The sequence below is a fragment of the Schistocerca cancellata genome, chromosome 5, assembly GCF_023864275.1.
Source record: "Schistocerca cancellata isolate TAMUIC-IGC-003103 chromosome 5, iqSchCanc2.1, whole genome shotgun sequence".
NCBI classification, from domain to species: Eukaryota; Metazoa; Arthropoda; class Insecta; order Orthoptera; family Acrididae; genus Schistocerca; species Schistocerca cancellata.
Window position 1 is genome coordinate 830200222 of NC_064630.1, and position 26616 is coordinate 830226837.

At 43.1% G+C, this 26616-nt stretch overlaps 1 protein-coding gene across 1 annotated transcript in view; it reads right to left on the bottom strand.

The window, feature by feature from the left end:
- LOC126188828 (odorant receptor Or2-like) overlaps positions 1–26616 on the bottom strand; it is a 109049-nt gene that overhangs the window by 42294 nt on the left and 40139 nt on the right. Inside the window, exons 4-5 of the mRNA XM_049930441.1 lie at positions 18924–19023; positions 18724–18828 (exon numbers count right to left, since the gene is read on the bottom strand). Coding sequence (XP_049786398.1) covers positions 18724–18828; positions 18924–19023 — 205 coding nt within the window. The remainder of the gene's footprint in view (positions 1–18723; positions 18829–18923; positions 19024–26616) is intronic.

Consider the following 26616-nt stretch of genomic DNA (forward strand, 5'->3'; position numbering starts at 1 on the left):
TGTATCAGTATACGTACTTTTGGCAATTCTGTTCAGTACACACATTGTAAAAACCGTAAAAACGCACCTCACCATACAGAAATGAATTTGCAAATAACAAACTTGATCAAGCAAAAGGCGTTAGCAAGCAAGGTTGGTTGGTTGTTTAGGGGAAGGAGACCAGACAGCGAGGTCATCGGTCTCATCGGATTAGGGAAGGACGGGGAAGGAAGTCGGCCGTGCCCTTTGAAAGGAACCATCCCGGCATTTGCCTGGAGCGATTTAGGGAAATCACGGAAAACCTAAATCAGGATGGCCGGACGCAGGATTGAACCGTCGTCCTCCCGAATGAGAGTCCAGTGTCTAACCACTGCGCCACCTCGCTCGGTTAGCAAGCAAGGAATGTGTTATAAGTTCGCTAGCCTCCAAAGCCGGTGTCATTTTGGATCGTATAATTTTTGAGCCACATCGTTATGAACTACTGAAACAACTAAGGAACGGAGCAATTTAATTGTTTCAATAGTTTACAATGAGCCGGCCTCGGTGGCCGAGCGGTTCTAGGCGCTTCAGTTCGGAACCGCGCGACTGCTACGGTCGCAGGTTGGAATCCTGCCTTGGGCATGGATTTGTGTGATGTCCTTAGGTTAGTTACGTTTAAGTAGTTCTAAGTTCTAGGGGACTGATGACCACAGATGTCCCATAGTGCTCAGTTCCATTTGAACCATTTTCGTTTACAATGCTGTGGCCCAATACACTGAATTATTTAATCAAAAAAGGACGTGCTAGCCACTAAAAATAATGACACACGTTTGACACGCTGATTTCACCTAATCGTTCGCGTAGCTCTCACTGGTTGATGTTACTTACGTTCCCGTATTTTATTGTACTCTAGCGAGAAATTTATATGTTTAGCATGTCTTTATTACAGCGGATAGCGCATTAGCAAATGCCAGGAACACAACAGTATCGTTAACACTACGGAAGCATTAGTACTAGAGGCCGATTAATGACGCATCGAAGCATAACACGCCGATATATGACAAGGATTCGAGAGGGAAGGTTCCCTCTCGTTGCAACCAATGAAACGTGAAAATCAGATGGTGGTTGGTGTGACTTCCTAAGGCTCAACTACTAGATCAGTCTAGATAGTCTCAAGTGCTGTTCCCCGTAGAAACCACGCCACCCACCCCCCTCCAAATCCGTGCTAATTGGCATTTCAAGGTGCAGGGTAATGACTTGCTACTAACTGCCTGAGAAACGTCACTCTAAATATGCAGTTCTACAAGTGTTGACTGTCTTTATCTAATCCAATGTGGGGTGGGGGCGGGGGAGGGGTGCTTGATGGGGGAGATTATGAATATTAAGTGAAACAAGAGTTATAACAGACAAATAAACAACTGAATAGCAGCTTGTGACAACTTTACACCAATATCGTTGGCATAGCCGACACAGGGATCGGGGGGAAAATCTAATGATCTCACAAGATATTTACTTGTAATTGCGGAATGCCTAGTGATTGTCGTAAGGTTGATGGAAGTGACTCATCCCACAGAAAGGAAAAGCACCACATCTGTGCCTGAACTTGAAAGCAAACTGTTCATTACTGACAAAATGTAAGATTTCAGAGCAAAACTTGAAATAATCAGAATATGAAAAATGACACTAATTTCGCTATGTCTTTTCTCGTGGCTTACATCATAATCTCAGTATAGCATTGCACTCGTAGTCGCTGCAGAATAGATTATTGGTGGATCCAACAGCCCTCACCAGCATCTGAGTCTAAATTAGCTCAAAAAGTCTCTCAGTCACCAATGCATCCGCTCAGAAGGATCAATGGCAACTCTCAGCGTCAAAGTCGTACTTTCCTATCTGATTTCCAACCCTACCTGAAATAAAAGGAAACCTCGCTTTGCCACATTTTCCATCTCTCACAGTATATGATTGGCTCAGATGTGAATCTTCCAAGTGAGTCTCGATCGAACTGCTCATTGCAGAAATTCGTTTCCTTCCCCTGATTGATGGCTCATTGGCTTTTATCTAACCATCTGCCAATGAAGATGAAGCGCTAATAGAAAGCACAGAAGCTGAAATCGTTATAGGTACAGAAAGCTGGCTTTACGAAGTCTCAGACGGTGTTCAGGAAAGATGGATTAGGCAGAATTGGTGGTGGAGTGATTCTGTCTGTCAGTAGTGGTTTATCTTGTAGTTAAGTCGAAGTAGATACTCCGTGCGAGTTGGTATGGGTGGAGGTTATACTTAACAGCCGAACTAAGTTAATAATTGGCTCCTTCTACCGACCCCAAGACTCCGAGGATATAGTTGCGGAACAGTTCAGAGAAAATTTGAGTCTCGTAACAAATAAATACCCCACTCATACGGTTATAGTTGGTGGGGACTTCAACCTTCCCTCGATATGTTGGCAATAATACTTGTTCAAATCCGGTGGTAGGCCGAAAACATCTTCCGAGATTGTCCTAAATGCTTTCTCCGAAAATTATTTCGAGCAGTTACTCCACGAACCCACGCGAATTGTAAATGGTTGCGAAAACACACTTGACCTCTTAGCCACAAACAATCCAGAGCTAATAGAGACCATCATGACTGATACAGGGATTAGTGATCACAGGGTCGTTGTAGCTAGGCTCAATACCGTTTCTTCCAAATCCACCAGAAACAAATGCAAAATAATTTTATTAAAAAAACGGATAAAGTGTCACTAGAAGCCTTCGTAAGAGACAATCTCCATTCCTTCCGAACTGACTATGCAAATGTAGACGAGATGTGGCTCAAATTCAAAGATATAGTAGTAACAGCAATTGAGAGATTCATACCTCATAAATTGGTAAGAGATGGAACTGATCCCCCATGGTACACAAATCAGGTCCGAACGCTGTTGCAGAGGCAACGGAAAAAGCATGCGAAGTTCAGGAGAACGCGAAATCCCGAAGATTGGCTAAAATTTACAGACGCGCGAAATTTGGCACGGACTTCAACGCGAGATGCCTTTAATAGGTTCCACAACGAAACATTGTCTCGAAATTTGGTAGAAAATCCGAACAAATTCTGGTCGTAAGTAAAGTACACAAGCGGCAAGACGCAGTCAATACCTTCGCTGCGCAGTGCCGATGGTACTGTTACCGATGACTGTGCCGCTAAAGCGGAGTTATTGAACGCAGTTTTCCGAAATTCCTTCACCAGGGAAGACGAATGGAATATTCCAGAATTTGAAACACGAGCAGCTGCTAGCATGAGTTTCTTAGAAGTAGATACCTTAGGGGTTGCGAAGCAACTCAAATCTTCAGGTCCAGATTGTATACCGATTAGGTTCCTTTCAGATTACGCTGATACAATAGCTCCCTACTTAGCAATCATGTACATCCGGTCGCTCACCGGTAGATCTGTACCTGCAGATTGGAAAATTGCGCTGGTCGCACCAGTGTTTAAGAAGGCTAGTAGGATTAATCCATCGAACTACAGACCTATATCATTGGCGTCGGTTTGCAGTAGGGTTTTGGAGCATATACTCTATTCAAACATTATGAATCACCTCGAAGGGAACGATCTATTGAAACGTAATCAGCATGGTTTCAGAAAACATCGTTCTTGTGCAACGCAGCTAGCTCTTTATTCGCACGAAGTAATGGCCGCTATCGACAGGGGATCTCAAGTTGATTCCGTATTTCTAGATTTCCGGAAAGCTTTTGACACCGTTCCTCACAAGCGACTTCTAATCAAGTTGCGGGCCTATGGGGTATCGTCTCAGTTTTGCGACTGGATTTGTGATTTCCTGTCAGGAAGGTCGCAGTTCGTAGTAATAGACGGCAAATCATCGAGTAAAACTGCAGTGATATCATGTGTTCACTAGGGAAGCGTCCTGGGACCTCTGCTGTTCCTGATCTATATAAATGACCTGGGTGACCATCTGAGCAGTTCTCGTAGGTTGTTCGCAGATGATGCTGTAATTTACCGTCTAGTAAGGTCATCAGAAGACCAGTATCAGTTGCAAAGCGATTTAGAAAAGATTGCTGTATGGTGTGGCAGGTGGCAGTTGACGCTAAGTAACGAAAAGTGTGAGGTGATCTACATGAGTTCCAAAAGAAATCCGTTGGAATTCGATTACTCAATAAATAGTACAATTCTCAAGACTGTCAATTAAACTAAGTACCTGGGTGTTAAAATTACGAACAACTTCAGGAGGAAAGACCACATAGATAATATTGTTGGGAAGGCGAGCCAGAGGTTGCGTTTCATTGGCAGGACGCTTATAAGATGCAACAAGTCCACTAAAGGGACAGCTACACTACACTCGTTCGTCCTCTGTCAGAATATTGCTGCGCGGTGTGGGATCCTTACCAGGTGGGATTGACGGAGGACATCGAAAGGGTGCAAAAAAAAAGGGGACAGCTCGTTTTGTATTATCACGTAATAGGGGAGAGAGTGTGGCAGATATGATATGCGAGTTGGGATGGAAGTCACTAAAGCAAAGACGTTTTTCGTCGCGGCGAGGTCTATTTACGAAATTTCAGTCACCAACTTTCTCTTCCGAATGCGAAAATATTTTGTTGAGCCCAACCTACATAGGTAGGAATGATCATCAAAATAAAATAAGACAAATCAGAGCTCGAACAGAAAGGTTTAGGTGTTCGTTTTTCCCGCGCGCTGTTCGGGAGTGGAATGGTAGGGAGATAGTATGATTGTGGTTCGATGAACTCTCTGGCAAGCACTTAAATGTGAATTGCAGAGTAATCATGTAGATGTAGATGTAGAAAAAGAGTACATCATTCTCTCTGTCTCTTTCTTCAACTAATGAGTACTCTGCCTCTTCATCATCCTGTCTCTCTTCCTTAGAATTTGTTTACGTTAGCCAATAGTGGCAGGTTTCACATTAAATAAACATTGTTTTTTTTTCTGCAAAACCAGAACATTTGGCGGTCTCCCACAATTTCTAAGGTCCACGACCAAATGTCCCCTATCCGTGACTGAGATGTTTAGCTTTAGTTTTCTCTGCTTTTCTCGGGAAATGGGCACCTTTCGCCATCTCCTGTACAAAGGTCCATTCCAGCTAAAGAGGGCGGAGTCCTCACTCCATTTACTGATCGTAAAATATTTTCTCCAGGTGTTTCTTTATAGGAGATGCTAGCTGCATTTCTGTAAATGGCCCAACTTCCTGTGGCGTCTCTGCACAGCAACAGAATCTGTCCGCTGGCCAGTGACCCCTTGGAACCCCTGGTGACCTTTCCAAGGATTTTTCCATTGGAGGAGACTTTCCTATGGTTTTGTCTGGTGTGCGCCCCTGACCATCGCTTCATGATGCTTCCAATATTTCCCATTGCTACATTGCACGCAAGTATGAATTAAAAGTAAGAGAACAGCAAGACTGCATCAGTTATCTACTGGCAACCACTAGTACTGTGATTTATCAGTTTTAAGAAGTAAATTAATTATTTCGATTAAATGGGAGTTACATTACCGATTCTGACGTGTGGTGAGACTGTTTGCGAATAACTGTCCCACGAAAGTGCACCATTTTCGAAATACTTCATAATAATTTAAACTCTGCCACCTATTATTGAGTGGCCATGGTGGTCTCTTTAGTACAGTACTAGGCTTATTCCCTCAAGGTTCCAGGTTCAGTTCGAGGTAGGAATGAGGAGTTTTTCTCATTTTAGCCCTTCCAGGATGGGCCCAGGTGTAGTCAGCCTGCTATGAAATTCAGTACGGGGCGTCTTGCCCAGTGTGTAATATGCGGCTGGAACGATCGACTCTCCAAACTCCCCCTGGCATGATGGAGTGTACGTAAGAATGCAGGTGGCGGGGCGATGTGCAACAGCAAGGAGCGGTGTATCACTTTGTTCTCAGGCCAATAGCATTATTCTGCCATGTCAGTCTGAAACTCATGCTTCAGGGAGCACGTAGAACATTTAGCATTGGTTTTCATTTTAGTTTAGGTATTGTGGTGTTGCTGACCCACTATAGTTCTCTACATGGCTGGTATGAAGCAAACAAAACTATTATTACATTAAGAAGTGACAGAGATAGTTTTGCAAGAAAATAAATTTTACCAGTGTGACGTTTACGCCAGCGTTGCCAGTTATCAGGTTAGGCGTGCGGCAGACTCCGAGGTCACACTGGCAACGCCGCAAAGTGTTTCCCGTCTCTCTCTCTCTCTCTCTCTCTCCGCAGAAAGCATCTTGCAACAGCCCTCTCACCGGCATAGTACTTAAGTCAGGCCAGCAGCCCACTGCGGCTTGAGCACCGCCGACTTCGCCTTCTGCTAATTACTGAAAAATCTAGCTTGTGGTTCACTCAGCTACGAGCCCGACCCGTAATTAGTTTGTTATAAATCCTGTCGTATGTGACGTACGGGCAGCAAAGCTGTCAAAATGGATTAAAGTGTTCAGAGGTGTCTGTACAACCGCTCGTGATGAAATAGAAACTGAGTGTCTACCTGTCACCATTTTAGATTCGATAAAGCAAGATGATTCATAACCCCAAGGAATCAGATGCTTTACGATTTTTTTCTTATTGTATGAGTTTATTGATCTGATACCTATTAGTATAGGTAGTAATAGGTATCAGATAGATTATATAATGGTAAGACAGAGATTTACGAACCAGGTTTTAAATTGTAAGACATTTCCAGGGGCAGATGTGGACTCTGACCACAATCTATTGGTTATGACCTGTAGATTAAAACTGAAGAAACTGCAAAAAGGTGGGAATTTAAGGAGATGGGACCTGGATAAACTGAAAGAACCAGAGGTTGTACAGAGTTTCAGGGAGAGCATAAGGGAACAATTGACAGGAATGGGGGAAAGAAATACAGTAGAAGAAGAATGGGTAGCTTTGAGGGATGAAGTAGTGAAGGCAGCAGAGGATCAAGTAGGTAAAAAGACGGGGGCTAGTAGAAATCCTTGGGTAACAGAAGAAATATTGAATTTCATTGATGAAAGGAGAAAATATAAAAATTCAGTAAATGAAGCAGGCAAAAAGGAATACAAACGTCTCAAAAATGATATCGACAGGAAGTGCAAAATGGCTAAGCAGGGATGGCTAGAGGACAAATGTAAGGATGTAGAGGCTTATCTCACTAGGGGTAAGATAGATACTGCCTACAGGAAAATTAAAGAGACCTTTGGAGATAAGAGAACCACTTGTATGAATATCAAAAGCTCAGATGGAAGCCCAGTTCTAAGCAAAGAAGGGAAAGCAGAAAGGTGGAAGGAGTATATAGAGGGTCTATACAAGGGCGATGTACTTGAGCACAATATTATGGAAATGGAAGAGGATGTAGATGAAGATGAAATGGGAGATACGATACTGCGTGAAAAGTTTGACAGAGCACTGAAAGACCTGAGCCGAAACAAGGCCCCCGGAGTAGACAACATTCCATTGGAACTACTGACGGCCTTGGGAGAGCCAGTCCTGACAAAACTCTACCATCTGGTGAGCAAGATGTATGAAACAGGCGAAATACCCTCAGACTTCAAGAAGAATATAATAATTCCAATCCCAAAGAAAGCAGGTGTTGACAGATGTGCAAATTACCGAACAATCAGTTTAATAAGCCACAGCTGCAAAATACTAACGCGTATTCTTTACAGACGAATGGAAAAACTAGTAGAAGCCGACCTCGGGGAAGATCAGTTTGGATTCCGTAGAAATACTGGAACACGTGAGGCAATACTGACCTTACGACTTATCTTAGAAGAAAGATTAAGGAAAGGCAAACCTACGTTCCTAGCATTTGTAGACTTACAGAAAGCTTTTGACAATGTTGACTGGAATACTCTCTTTCAAATTCTAAAGGTGGCAAGGGTAAAATACAGGGAACGAAAGGCTATTTACAATTTGTACAGAAACCAGATGGCAGTTATAAGAGTCAAGGGACATGAAAGGGAAGCAGTTGTTGGGAAGCGAGTAAGACAGGGTTGTAGCCTCTCCCCGATGTTATTCAATCTGTATATTGAGCAAGCAGTAAAGGAAACAAAAGAAAAATTCGGAGTAGGTATTAAAATCCATGGAGAAGAAATAAAAACTTTGAGATTCGCCGATGACATTCTAATTCTGTCAGAGACAGCAGAGGACTTGGAAGAGGAGTTGAATGGAATGGATAGTGTCTTGAAAGGAAGATATAAGATGAACATCAACAAAAGCAAAACAAGGACAATGGAATGTAGTCGAATTAAGTCGGGTGATGCTGAGGGAATTAGATTAGGAAATGAGACACTTAAAGTAGTAAAGGAGTTTTGCTATTTGGGGAGCAAAATAACTGATGATGGTCGAAGTAGAGAGGATATAAAATGTAGACTGGCAATCGCAAGGAAAGCGTTTCTGAAGAAGAGAAATTTGTTAACATCGAGTATAGATTTAAGTGTCAGGAAGTCATTTCTGAAAGTATTTGTATGGAGTGTAGCCATGTATGGAAGTGAAACATGGACGGTAAACAGTTTGGACAAGAAGAGAATAGAAGCTTTTGAAATGTGGTGCTACAGAAGAATGCTGAAGATTAGATGGGTAGATCACATAACTAATGAGGAAGTATTGAATAGGACTGGGGAGAAGAGAAGTTTGTGGCACAACTTGACCAGAAGAAGGGATCGGCTGGTAGGACATGTTCTGAGGCATCAAGGGATCACCAATTTAGTATTGGAGGGCAGCGTGGAGGGTAAAAATCGTAGGGGGAGACCAAGAGATGAATACACTAAGCAGATTCAGAAGGATGTACGAGGGCAGTTCAATAAGTAATGCAACACATTTTTTTTCTCGGCCAATTTTGGTTGAAAAAACCGGAAATTTCTTGTGGAATATTTTCAAACATTCCCGCTTCGTCTCGTATAGTTTCATTGACTTCCGACAGGTGGCAGCGCTGTACGGAGCTGTTAAAATGGCGTCTGTAACGGATGTGCGTTGCAAACAACGGGCAGTGATCGAGTTTCTTTTGGCGGAAAACCAGGGCATCTCAGATATTCATAGGCGCTTGCAGAATGTCTACGGTGATCTGGCAATGGATAAAAGCACGGTGAGTCGTTGGGCAAAGCGTGTGTCATCATCGCCGCAAGGTCAAGCAAGACTGTCTGATCTCCCGCGTGCGGGCCGGCCGTGCACAGCTGTGACTCCTGCAATGGCGGAGCGTGCGAACACATTCGTTCGAGATGATCGACGGATCACCATCAAACAACTCAGTGCTCAACTTGACATCTCTGTTGGTAGTGCTGTCACAATTGTTCACCAGTTGGGATATTCAAAGGTTTGTTCCCGCTGGGTCCCTCGTTGTCTAACCGAACACCATAAAGAGCAATGGAGAACCATCTGTGCGGAATTGCTTGCTCGTCATGTGGCTGAGGGTGACAATTTCTTGTCAAAGATTGTTACAGGCGATGAAACATGGGTTCATCACTTCGAACCTGAAACAAAACGGCAATCAATGGAGTTGGCTCCGACATCGACCAGTGGAATGGTACCATGCAGGCATACAGGCCCTCATTTCAAGGTGGCGTAAGTTCGTAGCATTGAATGGAGATTACGTTGAAAAATAGTGTTGAGTAGCTAAAAGATTGGGGAATAACCTGGTGTATTTCAATGCTGAATAAAACAACCCCTGTTTCAGAAAAAAAATGTGTTGCATTACTTATTGAACTGCCCTCGTAGGTTGCAGTAGGTACTGGGAGATGAAGAAGCTTGCACAGGATAGAGTAGCATGGAGAGCTGCGTCAAACCAGTCTCAGAACTGAAGACCACAACAACAACAACATGAGTTTATTTACGTTTATTAACGTTTTACGATTTGTTCACTAAGAATCTGTCACAGAACACATGAACGTCCGGAGACTATGAAGTAAAAATGGCCTCCGGCTGTGGTTTACAAATCAGGCAACATATTTTTATAAGAATGAAATTCAGAAGTTGATTGGTTGTTATGACAAGTGCCCAAATTTTAATGTAAATGGTGTAAAGTAAACTGACATATAAACTTTCAGGTAATACTACAATTGGTTTAAAACTACTCTGTGTTTGTTTGCTACAAATTAAGTACTTCCTTAAAAATACGCCTCACAAGTGAAAAGGATGCAACTGTCGTTACTGTTTTCCATCCTGGATTGACAAAACAAAGAAGCTAGTTGACCATTTGACGACAGACTGAACAACGTCTACATTGTGACGTGTTACTCTTTGTCAAATGTGCCACGTGACACAACGAAGTCCTGAGTTGTGCCAACCGGTACTGGGAAGATACCGGAGAAACCGTGTAGCGATGCAGAGTGCGAGCAGTCCAACGAGACCTCGACAGCGACGCATTGCTGACGGAGTGTACAGCCTCGCGCCACGTCGAGTGTGGAGAACGCTCTCTCCAATATGTGCAAAAAGTTGCGCAGCCTTGCAGTATTATGCACGTACACTGGAACACTCAAAAGTTCGATTCAAAATTATCACTTTTATGAAATTGTTGCTCGAGCTGTGACATTACGTACAAAATATTTTTTCTCACTTGCGACTCACACATATACGAGGTGGATTCAAGTTCTAAGGCCTCCGATTTTTTTTTCTAATTAACTACTCACCCGAAATCGATGAAACTGGCGTTACTTCTCGACGTAATCGCCCTGCAGACGTACACATTTTTCACAACGCTGACGCCATGATTCCATGGCAGCGGCGAAGGCTTCTTTAGGAGTCTGTTTTGACCACTGGAAAATGGCTGAGGCAATAGCAGCACGGTTGGTGAATGTGCGGCCACGGAGAGTGTCTTTCATTGTCGGAAAAAGCCAAAAGTCACTAGGAGCCAGGTCAAGTGACTAGGGAGCATGAGGAATCACTTCAAAGTTGTTATCACGAAGAAACTGTTGCGTAACGTTAGCTCGATGTGCAGGTGCGTTGTCTTGGTGAAACAGCACACGCACAGCCCTTCCCGGACGTTTTTGTTGCAGTGCAGGAAGAAATTTGTTCTTCAAAACATTTTCGTAGGATACACCTGTTACCGTAGTGCCCTTTGGAACGCAATGGGTAAGGATTACGCCCTCGCTGTTCCAGAACATGGACACCATCATTTTTTCAGCACTGGCGGTTACCCGAAATTTTTTGGTGCCGGTGAATCTGTGTGCTTCCATTGAGCTGACTGGCGCTTTGTTTCTGGATTGAAAAATGGCATCCATGTCTCATCCATTGTCACAACCGTCGAAAAGAAAGTCCCATTCATGCTGTCGTTGCGCGTCAACATTGCTTGGCAACATGCCACACGGGCAGCCATGTGGTCATCCGTCAGCATTCGTGGCACCCACCTGGATGACACTTTTCGCATTTTCAGGTCGTCATACAGGATTGTGTGCACAGAAATGCCAACTCTGGAGGCGATCTGTTTAACAGTCATTCGTCGATCCCCCAAAACAATTCTCTCCACTTTCTCGATCATGTCGTCAAACCGGCTTGTGCGAGCCCGAGGTTGTTTCGGTTTGTTGTCACACGATGTTCTGCCTTCATTTAACTGTCACACCCACGAACACCCTTTCTACACATCCATAACTCCATCACCACATGTCTCCTTCAACTGTCAATGAATTTCAATTGGTTTCACACCACGCAAATTCAGGAAACGAATGATTGCATGCTGTTCAAGTAAGGAAAACGTCGCCATTTTAAGTATTTAAAACAGTTCTCATTCTCGCCACTGGCGGTAAAATTCCATCTGCCGTACGGTGCTGCCATCTCTGGAACGTATTGACAATGAACGCGGCCTCATTTTAAAACAAATCGCATGTTTCTATCTCTTTCCAGTCCAGAGAAAAAAAAATCGGAGGCCTTAGAACTTGAATGCACCTTATATATATATATATACTGACCAGCGGGAAAATGCTCCTATCGGAACACAAAAAATGAGAATATACCATTGTTTATTAAAAGATTCTGACTGAAAAGTGGGATACCAGCTGCCTCATTTTGTCTCCCTCACTAGCTTCACAAATTTTCCCAAAAATTTTGGCATGTGAACATTTTCGTGCTCTTTATTAACAAGTGACTATTCTCCCACTCCCACAAGCTCTCCTAACTGTGACTCACTCACACCCAGCAGTCCATCGCCGTAAGTCGCTCGTACCCATCTGCTACCACTGTCCACGTTCATTCAGCACAACTCATTGTTATTATCTCTTTCTGTCTCCCTAACATCCACAACCACAGCCTCCTTTGTTCTGTACAGCTACAGCTGGCTCCTCCCACTGTCGCTGTCTCCCTCTTGCTCCCTCTCCCACTGCTAGTGCCTCTTCTCCGTGTCACTCTTTCTGTCTTCCTGGCTGTCCTTGTCACAGACTCTGTCTCTCATTGTCAGTAGCTATCACCCACTTCTACACTCTCCTTCTCTTTGCTCCTCTTCCACTGCTAGGGTCTTCTTCACTCTTTTTGTAGCACTGTTCTGTCACTGTCAAATATGTTCAACAGCCACTGTGTCCCTCTCTTTCTCTCTTACTGTCACTGTCTCCTTAGCTCTTTCCATTCTACAACTACCGTCTATTATCTTCCACTGTTTATTACTTTCCATCACGTTCCCACTGTCACTGTCTCCTTCTCCCACATCATCAAAAACTCGACAATGTTCGCATGTCAGATTTCTTGGGAACAGCCTTTAAAGGTGTTGACGAAGGTAGAATGAAGCAGCAAGTACCATACTTTTCGTTTAATCTTTTAATAAACCGAAATGTATTTGCCTTTTCTAAGCTCTGATAGGAACATTTTTCTGCTTCTGCCCTTACTTTCCCTGTTGGAGCAAGTCATTCATGTTGTTGTTGTTGTGGTCTTCAGTCCAGAGACTGGTTTGATGCAGCTCTCCATGCTACTCTATCCTGTGCAAGTTCCTTCATTTCCCAGTACCTACTGCAAACTACACCCTTCTGAATCTGCTTAGTGTATTCATCTCTTGGTCTCCCTCCACGCTGCCCTCCAATACTAAATTGGTGATCCCTTGATGCCTCAGAGCATGTCCTACCAACCGATCCCTTCTTCTAGTCAAGTTGTGCCACAAATTTCTCTTCTCCCCAGTTCTATTCAACACCTCCTCATCAATTATGTCATCTACCCATCTAATCTTCAGCACTCTTCTGTAGCTCCACATTTCGAAAGCTTCTATTCTCCTCTTGTCTGAACTATTTATCGTCCATGTTTCACTTCCATACATGGCTACACTCCATACAAATACTTTCAGAAACGACTTCCTGACACTTAAATCTATACTCAATGTTAACAAATTCCTCTTCTTCAGAAACGCTTTCCTTCCCATTGCCCATCTACATTTTATATCCTCTCTACTTGGATCATCATCAGTTATTTTGCTCCCCAAATAGCAAAATTCATTTACTACTTTAAGTGTCTCATTTCCTAATCTAATTCCCTCAGCATCACCCGACTTAATTCTACTACATTCCATTATCCTCGTTTTGCTTTTGTTGATGTTCATCTTACATCCTCCTTTCAAGACACTCTTCATTCCATTCAGCTGCTCTTTCAGGTCCTCTGCTGTCTCTGACAGTATTACAATGTCATCGGCGAACCTCAAAGTTTTTATTTCTTCTCCATGGATTTTAATTCCTACTCCAAATTTTTCTTTTGTTTCCCCTACTGCTTGCTCAATAAACAGATTGAATAACATCGGGGATAGGTTACAGCCCTGTCTCACTCCCTTCCCAATCACTGCTTTCATTTCATACCCCTCAACTCTTATAACTGCCATCGGGTTTCTGTACAAATTGTAAATAGTCTTTCGTTCCCTGTATTTGACCCCTGCCACCTTCAGAATTTGAAAGAGAGTATTCCACTCAACATTGTCAAACGTTTTCTCTAAGTCTATAAATGCTAGAAACGTAGGTTTGCCTTTCCTTAATCTGTCTTCTAAGATGAGTCGAAGGGTCAGTATTGCCTCACGTCTTCCAACTTTTCTACAGAATCCAAACTGATCTTCCCCGAGGTCCGCTTCTATCAGTTTTTCCATTCGTCTGTAAAGAATTCGTGTTGGTATTTTTCAGCCATGACTTATTCAACTAATAGCTCGGTAATTATCACATCAGGGAACACCTGTTTTGGGATTGGAATTATTATTTCTTCTTCAAGTTTGAGGTTATTTCGCCCATCTTACCAGATGGTAGCGTTTTGTCAGGGTTGGCTCTCCCGAGGCTATCAGTAGTTCTACTCCCGCGGCCTTGTTTCGACTTAGGTCTTTCAGTGCCATGTCAAACTCTTCTTCTTCATCTTCATCTACATTCTCGTCCATTTCCATACTATTGTCCTCAAGTACATTACCATTGCATAGACCCTCTATATACTCGATCCACCTTACCGCTTTCCCTTCTTTGCTTAGAACTGAGTTTCCATCTGTGCTCTTAATATTCATACAAGTGGTTTTCTTTTCTCCAAAGGTCTCTCTAATTATGCTGTAGGTATATATATATATGCCTCTACATCCCTACATTTGTTCTCTATCCATCCCTGTTCAGCCATTTTACACTTCCTGTCGATCTCATTTTTGAGACGTTTGTGTTCCTTTTTGTCTGATTCATTTACTGCATTTTTATATTTTCTCCTTTCATCAATTAAATTCAATATTTCTTCTGTTACCCAAGGATTTCTAATAGCCCTCGTCTTTTTATCTACTTGATCCTCTGCTGCCTTCACTATTTCATCTCTTAAAGCTACCCATTCTTCTTCTATCTTATTTCTTGCCCCCATTCTTGTCAGTCGTTCCCTAATGCTCTCCCTGAAGCTCTCTACAACCTCTGATTCCTTCAGTTTATCCAGGTCCCATCTCCTCAAATTCCCACCATTTTGCAGTTTCTACAGTTTTAATCTACAGTTCATAACCAATAGATTGTGGCCAGAGCCCACATGTGCCCCTGGAAATATCTTGCAGTTTAAAACATGGTTCCTGAATCTCTGTCTTGCTATTATATAATCTATCTGAGACCTTGCAGTATCTCCAGGCTTCTTCCATGTATACAACCTTCTTTTATGTTTCTTGAACCAAGTGTTAGCTATGATTAAGTTATACTCTGTGCAAAATTCTACCAGGCGGCTTCCTCTTTCGTTCCATAATCCCATTCCATATTCACCTACTACGTTTCCTTCTCTTCCTTTTCCTCTTGTCCAGTCAGCCATGACAATTAAATTTTCGTCCCCCTTCAGTATCTGAGTAATTTCTTTTATCTCATCACACATTTCATCAATCTCTTCATCATCTGCGGAGCTAGTTGGCATATGAACTTGTACTACCGAGGTAGGCGTGGGTTTCATATCTATCAAGGCTACAATAATGCGTTCACTATGCTATTTGTAGTAGCTTACCAACATTGCTATTTTGTTATTCATTATTAAGCCTACCCCTGCATTACCCCTATTAGATTGCGCATTTATAACCCTGTATTCACCTGACCAGAAATCTTGTTCCTCCTGCCACCGAACTTCACTAATTCCCACTATATCCAACTTTAGCCTGTCCATTTCCCTTTTTAAATTTTCTAATCTAACTGCCCGATTAAGGGATCTGACATTCCACGCTCCGATCCGTAGAATGCCAGTTTTCTTTCTACTGATAACGCCGTCCTCCTGAGTAGTCCCCGTCCGGAGATCCGAATGAGGGACTATTTTACCTCCGGAATATCTTACCCAAGAGGATGCCATCATCATTTAACCATGCAATAAAGCAGCATGCCCTCGGGAAGTATTACGGCTGTAGTTTCCCCTTGCTTTCAGCCGTTCGCAGTACCAGCACAGCAAGGCCGTTTTGGTTAGGCCAGATAATCATCCAGACTGTTGCCCCTAGAACTATTGAAAAGGCTGCTGCCCCTCTTCAGGAACCACACGTTTGTCTGGCCTCTCAACAGATGCCCCTCCGTTGTGGTTGCACCAACGGTACGGCTATCTGTATAGCTGAGGCACGCAAGCCTCCCCATCAAAGGCAAGGTACTTGGTTCATTCGGGAGATGTCATTCATATGAAAAGAAACTTATGGATCAGCAAAATTGTTATATTTTATATATTTAAAATTGATATAAAGCAAAACTGTATGGGTTTACGCCTCTGATCTGATTTTATGTGCACATAATTTTTGCATGTGCTCGGTACCACAACAACATGGGGTTCCCAGAACGCTTCTGATGATAACGGAGACACTTTAGAGCATATTTCTCCGTGCTATGTCACTTCATAAACTACCTCTCCGCATTTTTGTCCGTTTTCGAGCTACAGAGGTTCAAAGTTATTTGAACCTCTGTAGCTCGAAAACGGAAAAAAATGCCAAAAAAAATTTTCAAGAATGTTCGAGGTCAGTGTCCTGGGAATATACCGTAAAAATTACAATCACTTGCTGTGCATAGCAACCTTGGAGGCCGCGGCTCGGTTTTGGCACTCAAAAACCAGGTTTTTCGGGTTTTCTCAGGATCTGCCCATAAACTAAATGCTGCCGCCATTATCCCCTTCGACGCATCGTAAACCACATGTAATACAAAAGGAACCAACCCATTTGCACCATTCGCCTAAGCTGGAGGAGGTGTGTAACATTTAGAGATAGTCCCTAGCCGATGGCTATCCAAAAAATTGTACCCTATCTTTCTATCATAAGTAGAGCCTCAGGTATGAGCCCCGAAAAAAATCCCGTTCTTACACGCGGTGTTGTAAGCCATATTAGGTAGCACATGCTGTCGCATGTGTACCAATGAACATATATTACCTACGTAGTGTTTACTCAGCAAACCACAGAACCAGTATGATAGACCAGAACATAATTGGGTCACATACTGGAGGATTATATAAAGAAATCCATCACTGCGCAAATTGTTTTCAACATGGGGCTACAAGAAGCGAATATTCATACAAGTCAAAAATCATGTCTCAGACAAACATTTTTAGAAACAACAAGACACGAAACATGAAATAGGCGGTCTGCATTTCGCAGCCGTAATCGGAGGTCGTGCAGTCCTACTTCATCTGTGCCGAGTGCGAAGCTTGTGCTTGCATGGACCATCTGCCCGCCAAAGCTGTTACAGACTGTACGCTGTGCAGCGTAAGAGTGTTTCCGCATCATGTTGGCTGTAGCTCAGAAATACCGTTTAATCGTCACTTGATGTGATACAGCATTGCTTCTGAAGTAGAGATGGGGGATCCGCTCTTGAACTAATTCATAGAGTTGAATCTTTCAAAGGAGTGAACAATCAGTGATTCAGAAAAAAAGAACGGTAGCTCCAAACGTTTCCCACGGCAGAGAGAGAGAGAGAGAGAGAGAGAGAGAGAGATGGAGCATATCAGCAGCGCCTCTGCTGGTCAGAGCACAGTGCACGCCACACAACACAGCCAGCGCCGGCCTCTGCCCTGCTTCTACCTTGGCTGCCTGCATTGTGCAGTGCCCCATTGGATTTTGTGTTTCACATATGCCGTGCCGTCTCTGTGCGTCGTCTGCCGCGCGCAGTGTCTGGCGCAGCTTAACTTCGCATCGCACTCTGTCGGCGATCGTTTCAGTCGCACATCCTGCCCTCTGGGCAGTTGATGCGAGCAACAGGACAGAGAGCCACCTAGCGGATAACATAGGAACTACTTACAAAAACCTGCTCGCAAGGGAACGGACGATTTGTCTCGGAGCGGGTGAGTTCACCGCTCCCCCCCACCCACGAAACTCGCCCGCTCAACGCTCACCCCACCATCTCGACTCTAGCCAGAGCGTTGAGCAAAGCGACTCAGGTGTCACTGTGGTCTCTGCAGTCTCAGCTCACGCAGTAATACAGCTCGTGGCTCGACCTGCTCGACTCAGCGCCTCTGCATCGGAGTTCGTCCCTACCGGATATTGTTCTTCGTAGTAATACCGCTATGTATATTACATTATTATGTTATGTATACATCAATTGTTTTTATTTTATTTTTATTTGCTTAAACTGATTAGATTAGGTTCCTGATGACTCCTCTTACTATAGGATTTTTATTATGGACACTCGAATTTACGCTTTAATTACGAGCGAACCGTAAATGTATCGCAAAATGTGATACACCAATATTTTCCTTGTTTTATTCTGCGTAAGGCTATATGCAGCACTTTCGTTTTATAGTGAAATTTTTTTTTTTTTCTTATTCTGGTACGGATTTTGCGATTTTAGGCGTCTTCGGAAGGAAACGTTCACTTTAAAAATATATGGCTTGCGATGTATTTTTATGAGGTTAATGAAATTTTAATACATTATATCCAAATATATTGTTAATGTAAATCTCAAGTTACAACATTTTCCGATCACCCAAAAAACCACGATAGTGCAAAATAAATCAATAATCAAAGACTTTGTCATATCGTGGAAATTTCAATAAACAATACAAAATTCTTACTCATTATCTGTGTTACTTCAAAATAGGATCAAATAAGATCAAAATACAGGTATAGTACTGGAATAAACCAAGTTTAAAGGGCAATGTGCCTTCCATTTATTTTCTATTGTAAATGAGTGGTGAGTCATGAAAAAGAGCTAATTCATTTCAGGGAGTGAACAGTTCTGATCCAATCTCTGAAAAGAACAGTTTTGCCCATCTCTATTCTGAAGTACGCGGTACAAAATGTCTGTAAATTGAGATGCAGTAAACACAGACGACCAAATTCCTGGAGCAGCACTGACCATCACGAGCAATTATGGTTTGGTCTCCACAAACGTACCAGACTGCTTATAACAGCTTCTACGCCCACTCCTGCCTTCCCTTGTAAATCACAGCGGTGGTTGCGCGTAGCCCACCCACCTGCTCCATCAGGTTGTTGCCGTACCAGCAGTACAGCAGGTTCTCGAACAGGTAGCTCTCCAGGGTCATGCCGATCTTGGCCAGCGTGCTCAAGTCGCTCCTCCTCTGGAACAGCCGGGCCGCCGCTGCGTTTCAACGTTGCGGGAGTACTTACTATAGTATCATAGGTATAATGTAGGTCCATTCGAGGTATTACTTACCGTTGTAAGTACGAATGCATACACACAGATCAGAAGCATGTTGAAAACAAACTGCACGAAGATGGAGATTCCCATTACTTCCTGTAGGGTGTTAACGCATCTGCAAAGTTAAATGGGAAATGCCTGCTCATGAAGCAGAAAAATGCAAAACAATTATTAAACTAACCTAACATATAAATATAGTGTATTTTACCAGTCTTTTTTTCTACCTGCGACTCAGCCTATGAAACTGTTTTCCTGGATGTGTATTCTGTGTAAATAGCAATTTGAGTTACATAATGGTTATCTTTTTTTCATTCACAGACGTTAAACCTGGCTGAGGATAGAAAAGCGGACAAATGCGATTATGAGACGCGATCTGAGGGTTGCGTGCAAACTCAGTTATGTTCGTAAAAGATAATAATAATTTCATGTTACTCAGTGGCTTGGCCCAAGTCACCATTTCCGTGACCTGCGTGCACCTAACAAAATGGCTCTGAGCACTATGGGACTTAACATCTGAGGTCATCAGTCCCCTAGAACTTAGAACTACTTAAACCTAACTAACCTAAGGACATAACACATATCCATGCACGAAGCAGGATTCGAACCTGCGACCGTAGCGGTCGCGCGGTTCCAGACTAAAGCGCCTAGAACCCAGGCAACAATCTGGGACACGGGACCGACAGTTTAACGCGGAGTCCGAACCACGTGTTTTCTCTGGCGACTCCTGCAACTCCTCACACCAGGCTGTTCCAGCTCGTCGGCTCCGTTGTGAGCCACGGAGCGCTCCCTGCTCCAGGGAGCCTTGTCGCTCGCTGTGGCCATTCAAGTGGGCCGGCACGCCGGCACGTCGCACGGCTGGATGAGGCAGGCGGCAAGGCAAGCTATTTGATGTGCAAGCTGCGTCTTACAAGATCGACAACCTCATATTCTTAGCTGCTAAGACGTGGTGACATGCTACACCAAGAAATACGTTGTTCAGAAAATAAATAAGAAACAAGTGTTTTACAAGAATTTGCATACTATATTTATTGGGTCTCTGTAGCTTGACATTTTCTTTTCATTACAAGATCGGAAATTTCAGGCGCCAAAGTGCTCGCAGCGTTAATGCGTAGGATGGCCTTCATTGTTGCATCTTGAAGGAACGATCGTTCCTTACTTTTTACTCTTTTCATTGCTGAGAAAAGCTGCTCATAACAATACATAGATCCAAACACGCACATGATCTGAGCGGCATTGTTGTGAAGCTTGGGAAATGTATTTTGCCGTAATGAACGATACATTCGTCACATATCCAACATGTTGTAGTATCTCTCTTTCAACAAAGTTGAATTCTGCAAATCAATAATCTCCGATTGAAGTGACGATGACAAGTCATAGAGGGAAACTGAAAAAGGAGTGCTGAACACCGAAAGTTCCATTTCCAAACTAGTGAGGTCTCGGAATCGTGTTTGAAACGACCTGATGAGCTGCTTTAACTTTGCTTGGTAATCGTCGAAAGTAGTACCTTCAGGTAGTTTTAAAGAAGCAAGACGATTGAAGAACGTTAAATGTCCATTATTCATCTGCCTCTCAAATAAACGTAACTTTTCCATAAACGCTTTGATCTGGTCGTGCATGTCAACGATTAGCTGCCCTTTGCCCTGCAATGACAGATTTAAATTATTCAGATGCATAGTTATGTCAGCTAGGAACGCCAGGTCTGATATCCATTTTATCTCTTTCAGACAACCCATTTCTTCCCCTTTCATTTCGAGAAAAAGGGATATTTCCTCACTAATGGCAAAGAAAACACAATAACTTTTCCCCGACTCAGCCAACGAACTGTACTGTGGTAAGTTATATCCCCATACTCCGCTTCCATATCTTTCAACAATCCTTTGAATTGGCAATAATTCATACCGTGAAGCCGCACAAATTTCAGACACTTCACGACATCTTTCATTACGCCACCTAGCTCTACTGTTTCTGCACACAGTGCCTCTTGGTGAATAAAACAATGAAGAGTCAAACTGACTTTCCCGAATTCGTCCCTGAGTTTATTTTTCAAAAGAGAAGCAAAACCTTAGTGACGCCCGATCATTTGTGGTGCACCGTCTGTCGCTACAGAATGGAGATTATCCCACGGCAAATTCATATTGTCCACTGATTCACAAACAGCTTCGAAAATGTCACGTCCTGTTGCGGTGTAATCGAGTGGTTCCACATCCAAGAGTTCTTCAGTTACTTGCAGCTCCATGTCGACACCACGCACAAAGACTGCAAGCTGAGCACAGTCCGATATGTCGGTGCTTTCGTCAAGTGCTAGCGAAAATGCAACAAAGCTCTCTGCCTCTTTCCTGAGCTGTGTCTCTAAATCCGCTGCCATGTCCAGGATTCGACGAGACATTGTTTGCTTCGACAGGCAAACCCCTTCAATTGCCTGCACCTCCCTTGGAAACAAACATTCTGCAACTGCTAACATGCACGATTTTACGAGTGGTCCCACCGAAAACGGCTTGCCACTCGTCACAATGATGCGAGCGACCCTGCAGATTCAGTAGTGTTTTCTCCGCTCTCATTCACCTGAAAATTATAAACGCATTACAGAACACGAACTATGTTGCATGTTTTGATACCCTCTGTATTACGAAAGCGTTTTTAAACTTGCGTCTCCTGATTTGTCGTTCTTAAGCCTGGCTACCAGTTCTCTGCATGCAACGCCTTCTACCTGGTCGTAGTGCGCTGCATGAAGACGTGTATAATGTTGTTATATATTGCACCTCGTCCTAGAATTAAATGCTTTATGACATACAAGACACTGCGGATGACCATCCCTCTCAATGAACAGAAAGGTATCCTCCAATAGAGGTAGAGGGCTCCCGCGGCTAGTAATAGCTGTCACTGAACACGGATTATTGCGTCAGTTGCGGCCGCATGCGGCCAGGGGGCAGTGAGTTCGCTTTCCCCCTCCACGCGGGCTCCGAGCAGCCGCAGTGAGCGCTCTGGAGCGCTCCGGCTCTCTGGAGCTCGGTTGGAACAGCCTGCCTCACACTGTTGAGAGGTGATGGCCAGGTTTACAATTAATCTGAAAATTCCGTGTTACGATCGAGATTCGATATCGCGACCTCTCGATGTCCAGGCACGCACTTCACTGCAGGACAACCAGGCCTGACATGTATGTAAATAGTTCATCCATACGTTTTGCTGAGTGACTTCCGAATATGAAAATATGTGAGATATATGGCCGAATCTCTCGATTCCATTGACTTAGAAGCGTAAATTCTTTATCCGTCAAGCGACCGTAGACCTTACTACCGGACATAAATTTCAACTTTATGTCCGTTCCTGTGAACGAAGGGGTCTTAACAGTTGGCCATACAGACAGACAACATAATATGATCTGAAGCATTTCTAAATTTCATCTGGATACAATTACTGCAATACGCTATCGTAACGTACTTACACGAACGTTATTTTCTCCATACTTGAAAGTCAGCTTGTATTCTTAGGAACTTGTAACTTACCAGCATCGGTTTTTAATCGTTCGTATAAGTGGAGCAATACTATAAGATTTTAGAGACCTGGTCGATAATGAAAGAGTGATCAATATTGTAGTGTTGGCAGAGGAGCCAACACCGTGTTACTAGAGGAGACCGAAATGGACGCGTTTTAGCTAACGAAGGCTGGCGTGAGGAAGGAAGAACTATACTGACGTGAGGTCTGGAACATGACAAGGAATTAGAATTCAGAAAGCGGACGCAACTAGATTGATACTTAACTTTAATCCATTAATTATGAACGTCGCTTTTGACGGTACATGATTCACAATATCAATATCAATAGTAACTGGTAAAGGCGCCTTGCTAGGTCGTAGCAAATGACGTAGCTGAAGGCTATGCTAAACTTTCGTCTCTGCAAATGAGGGCGTCTGTAGTCAGTGAACCATCGCTAGCAAAGTCGGCTGTACAACTGGGGCGAGTGCTGGGAAGTCTCTCTCTAGACCTGCCGTGTGGTGGCGCTCGGTCTGCAATCACTGATAGTGGCGACACGCGGGTCCGACGTATACTAACGGACCGCAGCCGATTTAAAGGCTACCACCTAGCAAGTATGGTGTCTGGCGGTGACACCACAAATATATCAGTAGCATAATAGTTGGAGAACTCTAAGGAACAGGAGACGTCTCTATACATATGGGTCACTAATTTCTGTGGTGCTGGCTTTCTAAGAAATACACAAAACAAGAGTGATTTCAACAATTATGTTCCTGTGGAAAGCTAACTGATGGTACTAAACCTGAGTTTTATGAAAAATTGTGCGTAATTTGGAAGGTAAATGGTCGTTGGTTGGAGCCTGATGGAGCTACATCTGTCTGAACTGTGAAAAAGACAAGTACTATATATCATCTTAATTACTGGCAACGACTGAGTTTGTTCACTGAAATAATCGAAACATTGATGTTTGAGTAAAGCATTCGAATGAACTGGAAACTGAAACGCTTGTCATTTTTCGTTGACAACGATCACGATAGCAAATGTGCATTTAGCTGACTGTCGTTATCCAATGATATCAGTCACCCGAAATTGTTTCAGGCTTTATTTTCTATTGAAAATAGTCTTCAGTAATCGAGAAGCCGTGCTGGTGGATGCTGTGTGGCGAAGTTCGAGTTCTAGAAAGGCGTAACTGTCAGTGCTGTTTCTCTGTTCCATGTGCGAGTGTTCAACAATCATTTACCAAAAAGTCTACACTTGCTAAATAGCAGTTTCATTCATTGTTTAAATACGATGTGCTGAAAAAATTTGACTTTATATATTCCTGGAGTTCAGTGGTCTGACGACGATGAGAAGTAAAATTAAGTTAAATAACATTACACTATTATGGACGGCAAATCGAAATTCACAGTTAGAGATTTTATTGTTCAGTACATTTGTATTTCAAGAAGCATTAAGTATATAAGTATTAACTCTGAGTCTTGATAACTACACACATCAAAAAAAGTTTTGCATCACCTTGGTTTCGAGATTTCCGGAACCCGTACAGAAATTGCAATATAGATCAACATAAACATCATTTCCGCCCTTTTTGTTGCCCATGAAAACCACACATACAGCGAGACCTTAAGAGGTGGTGGTCCAGATTGCTGTTCACGCCGGTACCTCTAATTCCCAGTAGCACGTCCTCTTGCATTGATGCATGCCTGTCTTCGTCGTGGCGTACTATCCACAAATTCATCACGGTACTGTTGGTCCAGATTGTCCCACTCCTCAACGGCGATTCGGCGAAGATCCCTCAGAGTGGGTCGTGGGTCACGTCGTTCATAAACAGCCCTTTTCAATCTATACCAGGCATAGGGTTCATGTCTGGAGAACATGCTTGCCAATCTAGCGATGTCGTTATCCTGAAGGAAGTAATTCATAAGATGTGCACGATGGGGGAGCGAATTGTCGCCCATGAATACGAATGCCTCGCCATTGTGCTGCCGATATGGTTTCACTCTCGGTTGGAGTATAGCATTCACGTATCGTACAGCTGTTACGGCGCCTTCCATGATCACCAGCGGCGTACGTCGGCCCCACATAATGCCACCCCAAAACATCAGGGAACCTCCACCTTGCTGCACTCGCTGGACAGTGTGTCTAAGGCGCTCAGCCTAACCGGGTTGACTTCAAACACGTCTCCGACGATTCTCTGGTTGAAGGCATATGGGACACTCATCGGTGAAGAAAACGTGATGCGAATTCTGAGCGGTCCATTCGGCATGTTGTTGGACCCATCTATACCGCATTGTATGTTGTCGTGGTTGCAAAGATGGACCTCGTCATGGACGTCGGGAGTGAAGCTGCGGATCATGCAGCCTATTGCGCACAGTTCGAGTCGTAACACGACGTCCTGTGGGTGCACGAAAAGCATTATTCAACATGGCGGCGTTGCTTTCAGGGTTCCTCCGAGCCATAATCCGTAGGTAGCGATCATCCACTGCAGTAGTAGCCCTTGGGCGGCCTGAGCGAGGCATGTCATCGACAGCTCCTGTCTCTCTGTATCTCCTCCATGTCCGAACAACATCGCTTTGGTTCACTCCGAGACGCCTGGACACTTCTCTTGTTGAGAGCCCTTCCTTGCACAAAGTAACAATGCGGACGCGATCGAACCGCGGTATTGACCGTCTAGGCGTGGTTGAACTACAGACAACACGAACCGTGTACCTCCTTCCTGGCGGAATGACAGGAACTGATCGGCTGTAGGAGCCTCTCCGTCTAACAGGCGCTGCTCATGCATGGTTGTTTACATCTTTGGGCGGGTTTAGTGACATCTCTGCATCTCTGAACAGCTAAAGGGACTGTGTTTGTGATACAATACCCACAGTCAACGTCTATCTTCAGGAGCTCTGGAAACCGGGGTGATGCAAAACTTTCTTTGATGTGTGTACGTTATTACAATTTCTTATGCAAATAATAAGTGTTTCGTAGGTACATTATGGATAGGTTGATGTTCAGTTTGAAACAATGGAAACTCCAGGCTCCAGGTAGACATATCAACAGCATATATCTATATATATATATATATATATATATATATATATATATATATATATATATTCAAACTGAACATCAACCTATCCATAATGTACCTACGAAACACTTATTATTTGCATAAGAAATTGTAATAACGTACACACATCAAAGAAAGTTTTGCATCACCCCGGTTTCCAGAGCTCCTGAAGATAGACGTTGACTGTGGGTATTGTATCACAAACACAGTCCCTTTAGCTGTTCAGAGATGTCACTAAACCCGCCCAAAGATGTATATATATATATATGGTGTAAATAAAGTCGGGAACACTCTCAATTATTATATATTATAAATATATAATCTGCATGTGTGCTCTTATAGGCTTCATTCAGACATCTGAACTAGTAGCATAATTTAAGAAAAGTTTTTAGGAATATGTCAAAATAAATTTTGCTCTAAAAAATTTTAATTATATTGTGTATGTGCTTAAAGTCACTTGTTAGTGAATCTGCTTCAAAAATTCGAATTTTTTTCCATCTTTAATCAATATTTAGAGTTTTTTGAACAAAATGGTAGTTAAATGAATCGATTCGGGCATCGGGAACATCTTTACATACAAATTTAAATATATGTGGGTATGCGACGGTCGGATGTCAAATGACGTCATTATTATTTGCGCGGAAAGAAACAAGGTTTCACAGTACAACTGAAGGAAAGTAACGGAAAGTCTTTCATTTGTAATTACATAAGACGAAAAAACAGCTTTTCACTGAGTTCCTTTAATCCGTTTTTCGGTTTGTATTTCCGTCTTTGAGAGCGTCTTTTCCTGGGAAAGTAAGTGTGTATCAAATTGAAACTGATATCACGTACTAAGGTTGGTGGTCGCTTGGTGGTGTCAAAGTTTGAAGCTTGTAAGTGAAGGCAGGGAGGAGTTAGGGTAATTTATGCGTTCGCGATGTGTGTAATTTATGAGGCAACCAAAGACAACAGAATAGCACAGAGGAGCAAGAAAAGGAAGAGATAAGATGAGGAACACACAAACCAAGAATATTGTGCAACTGGAGAGCTTTAAGAACAACAGAGGTGAGTAACAGATGAAGTGTACCTTTAAACTGAATTTCCCAAGAGTCAAATTTTCTGACATGTTTATTTTTATGGAAAAAAACTATTTGAGCCAGAGGTCTGAAATTTTTTTGTGATATTTCAGGCTACCATTTGGAGA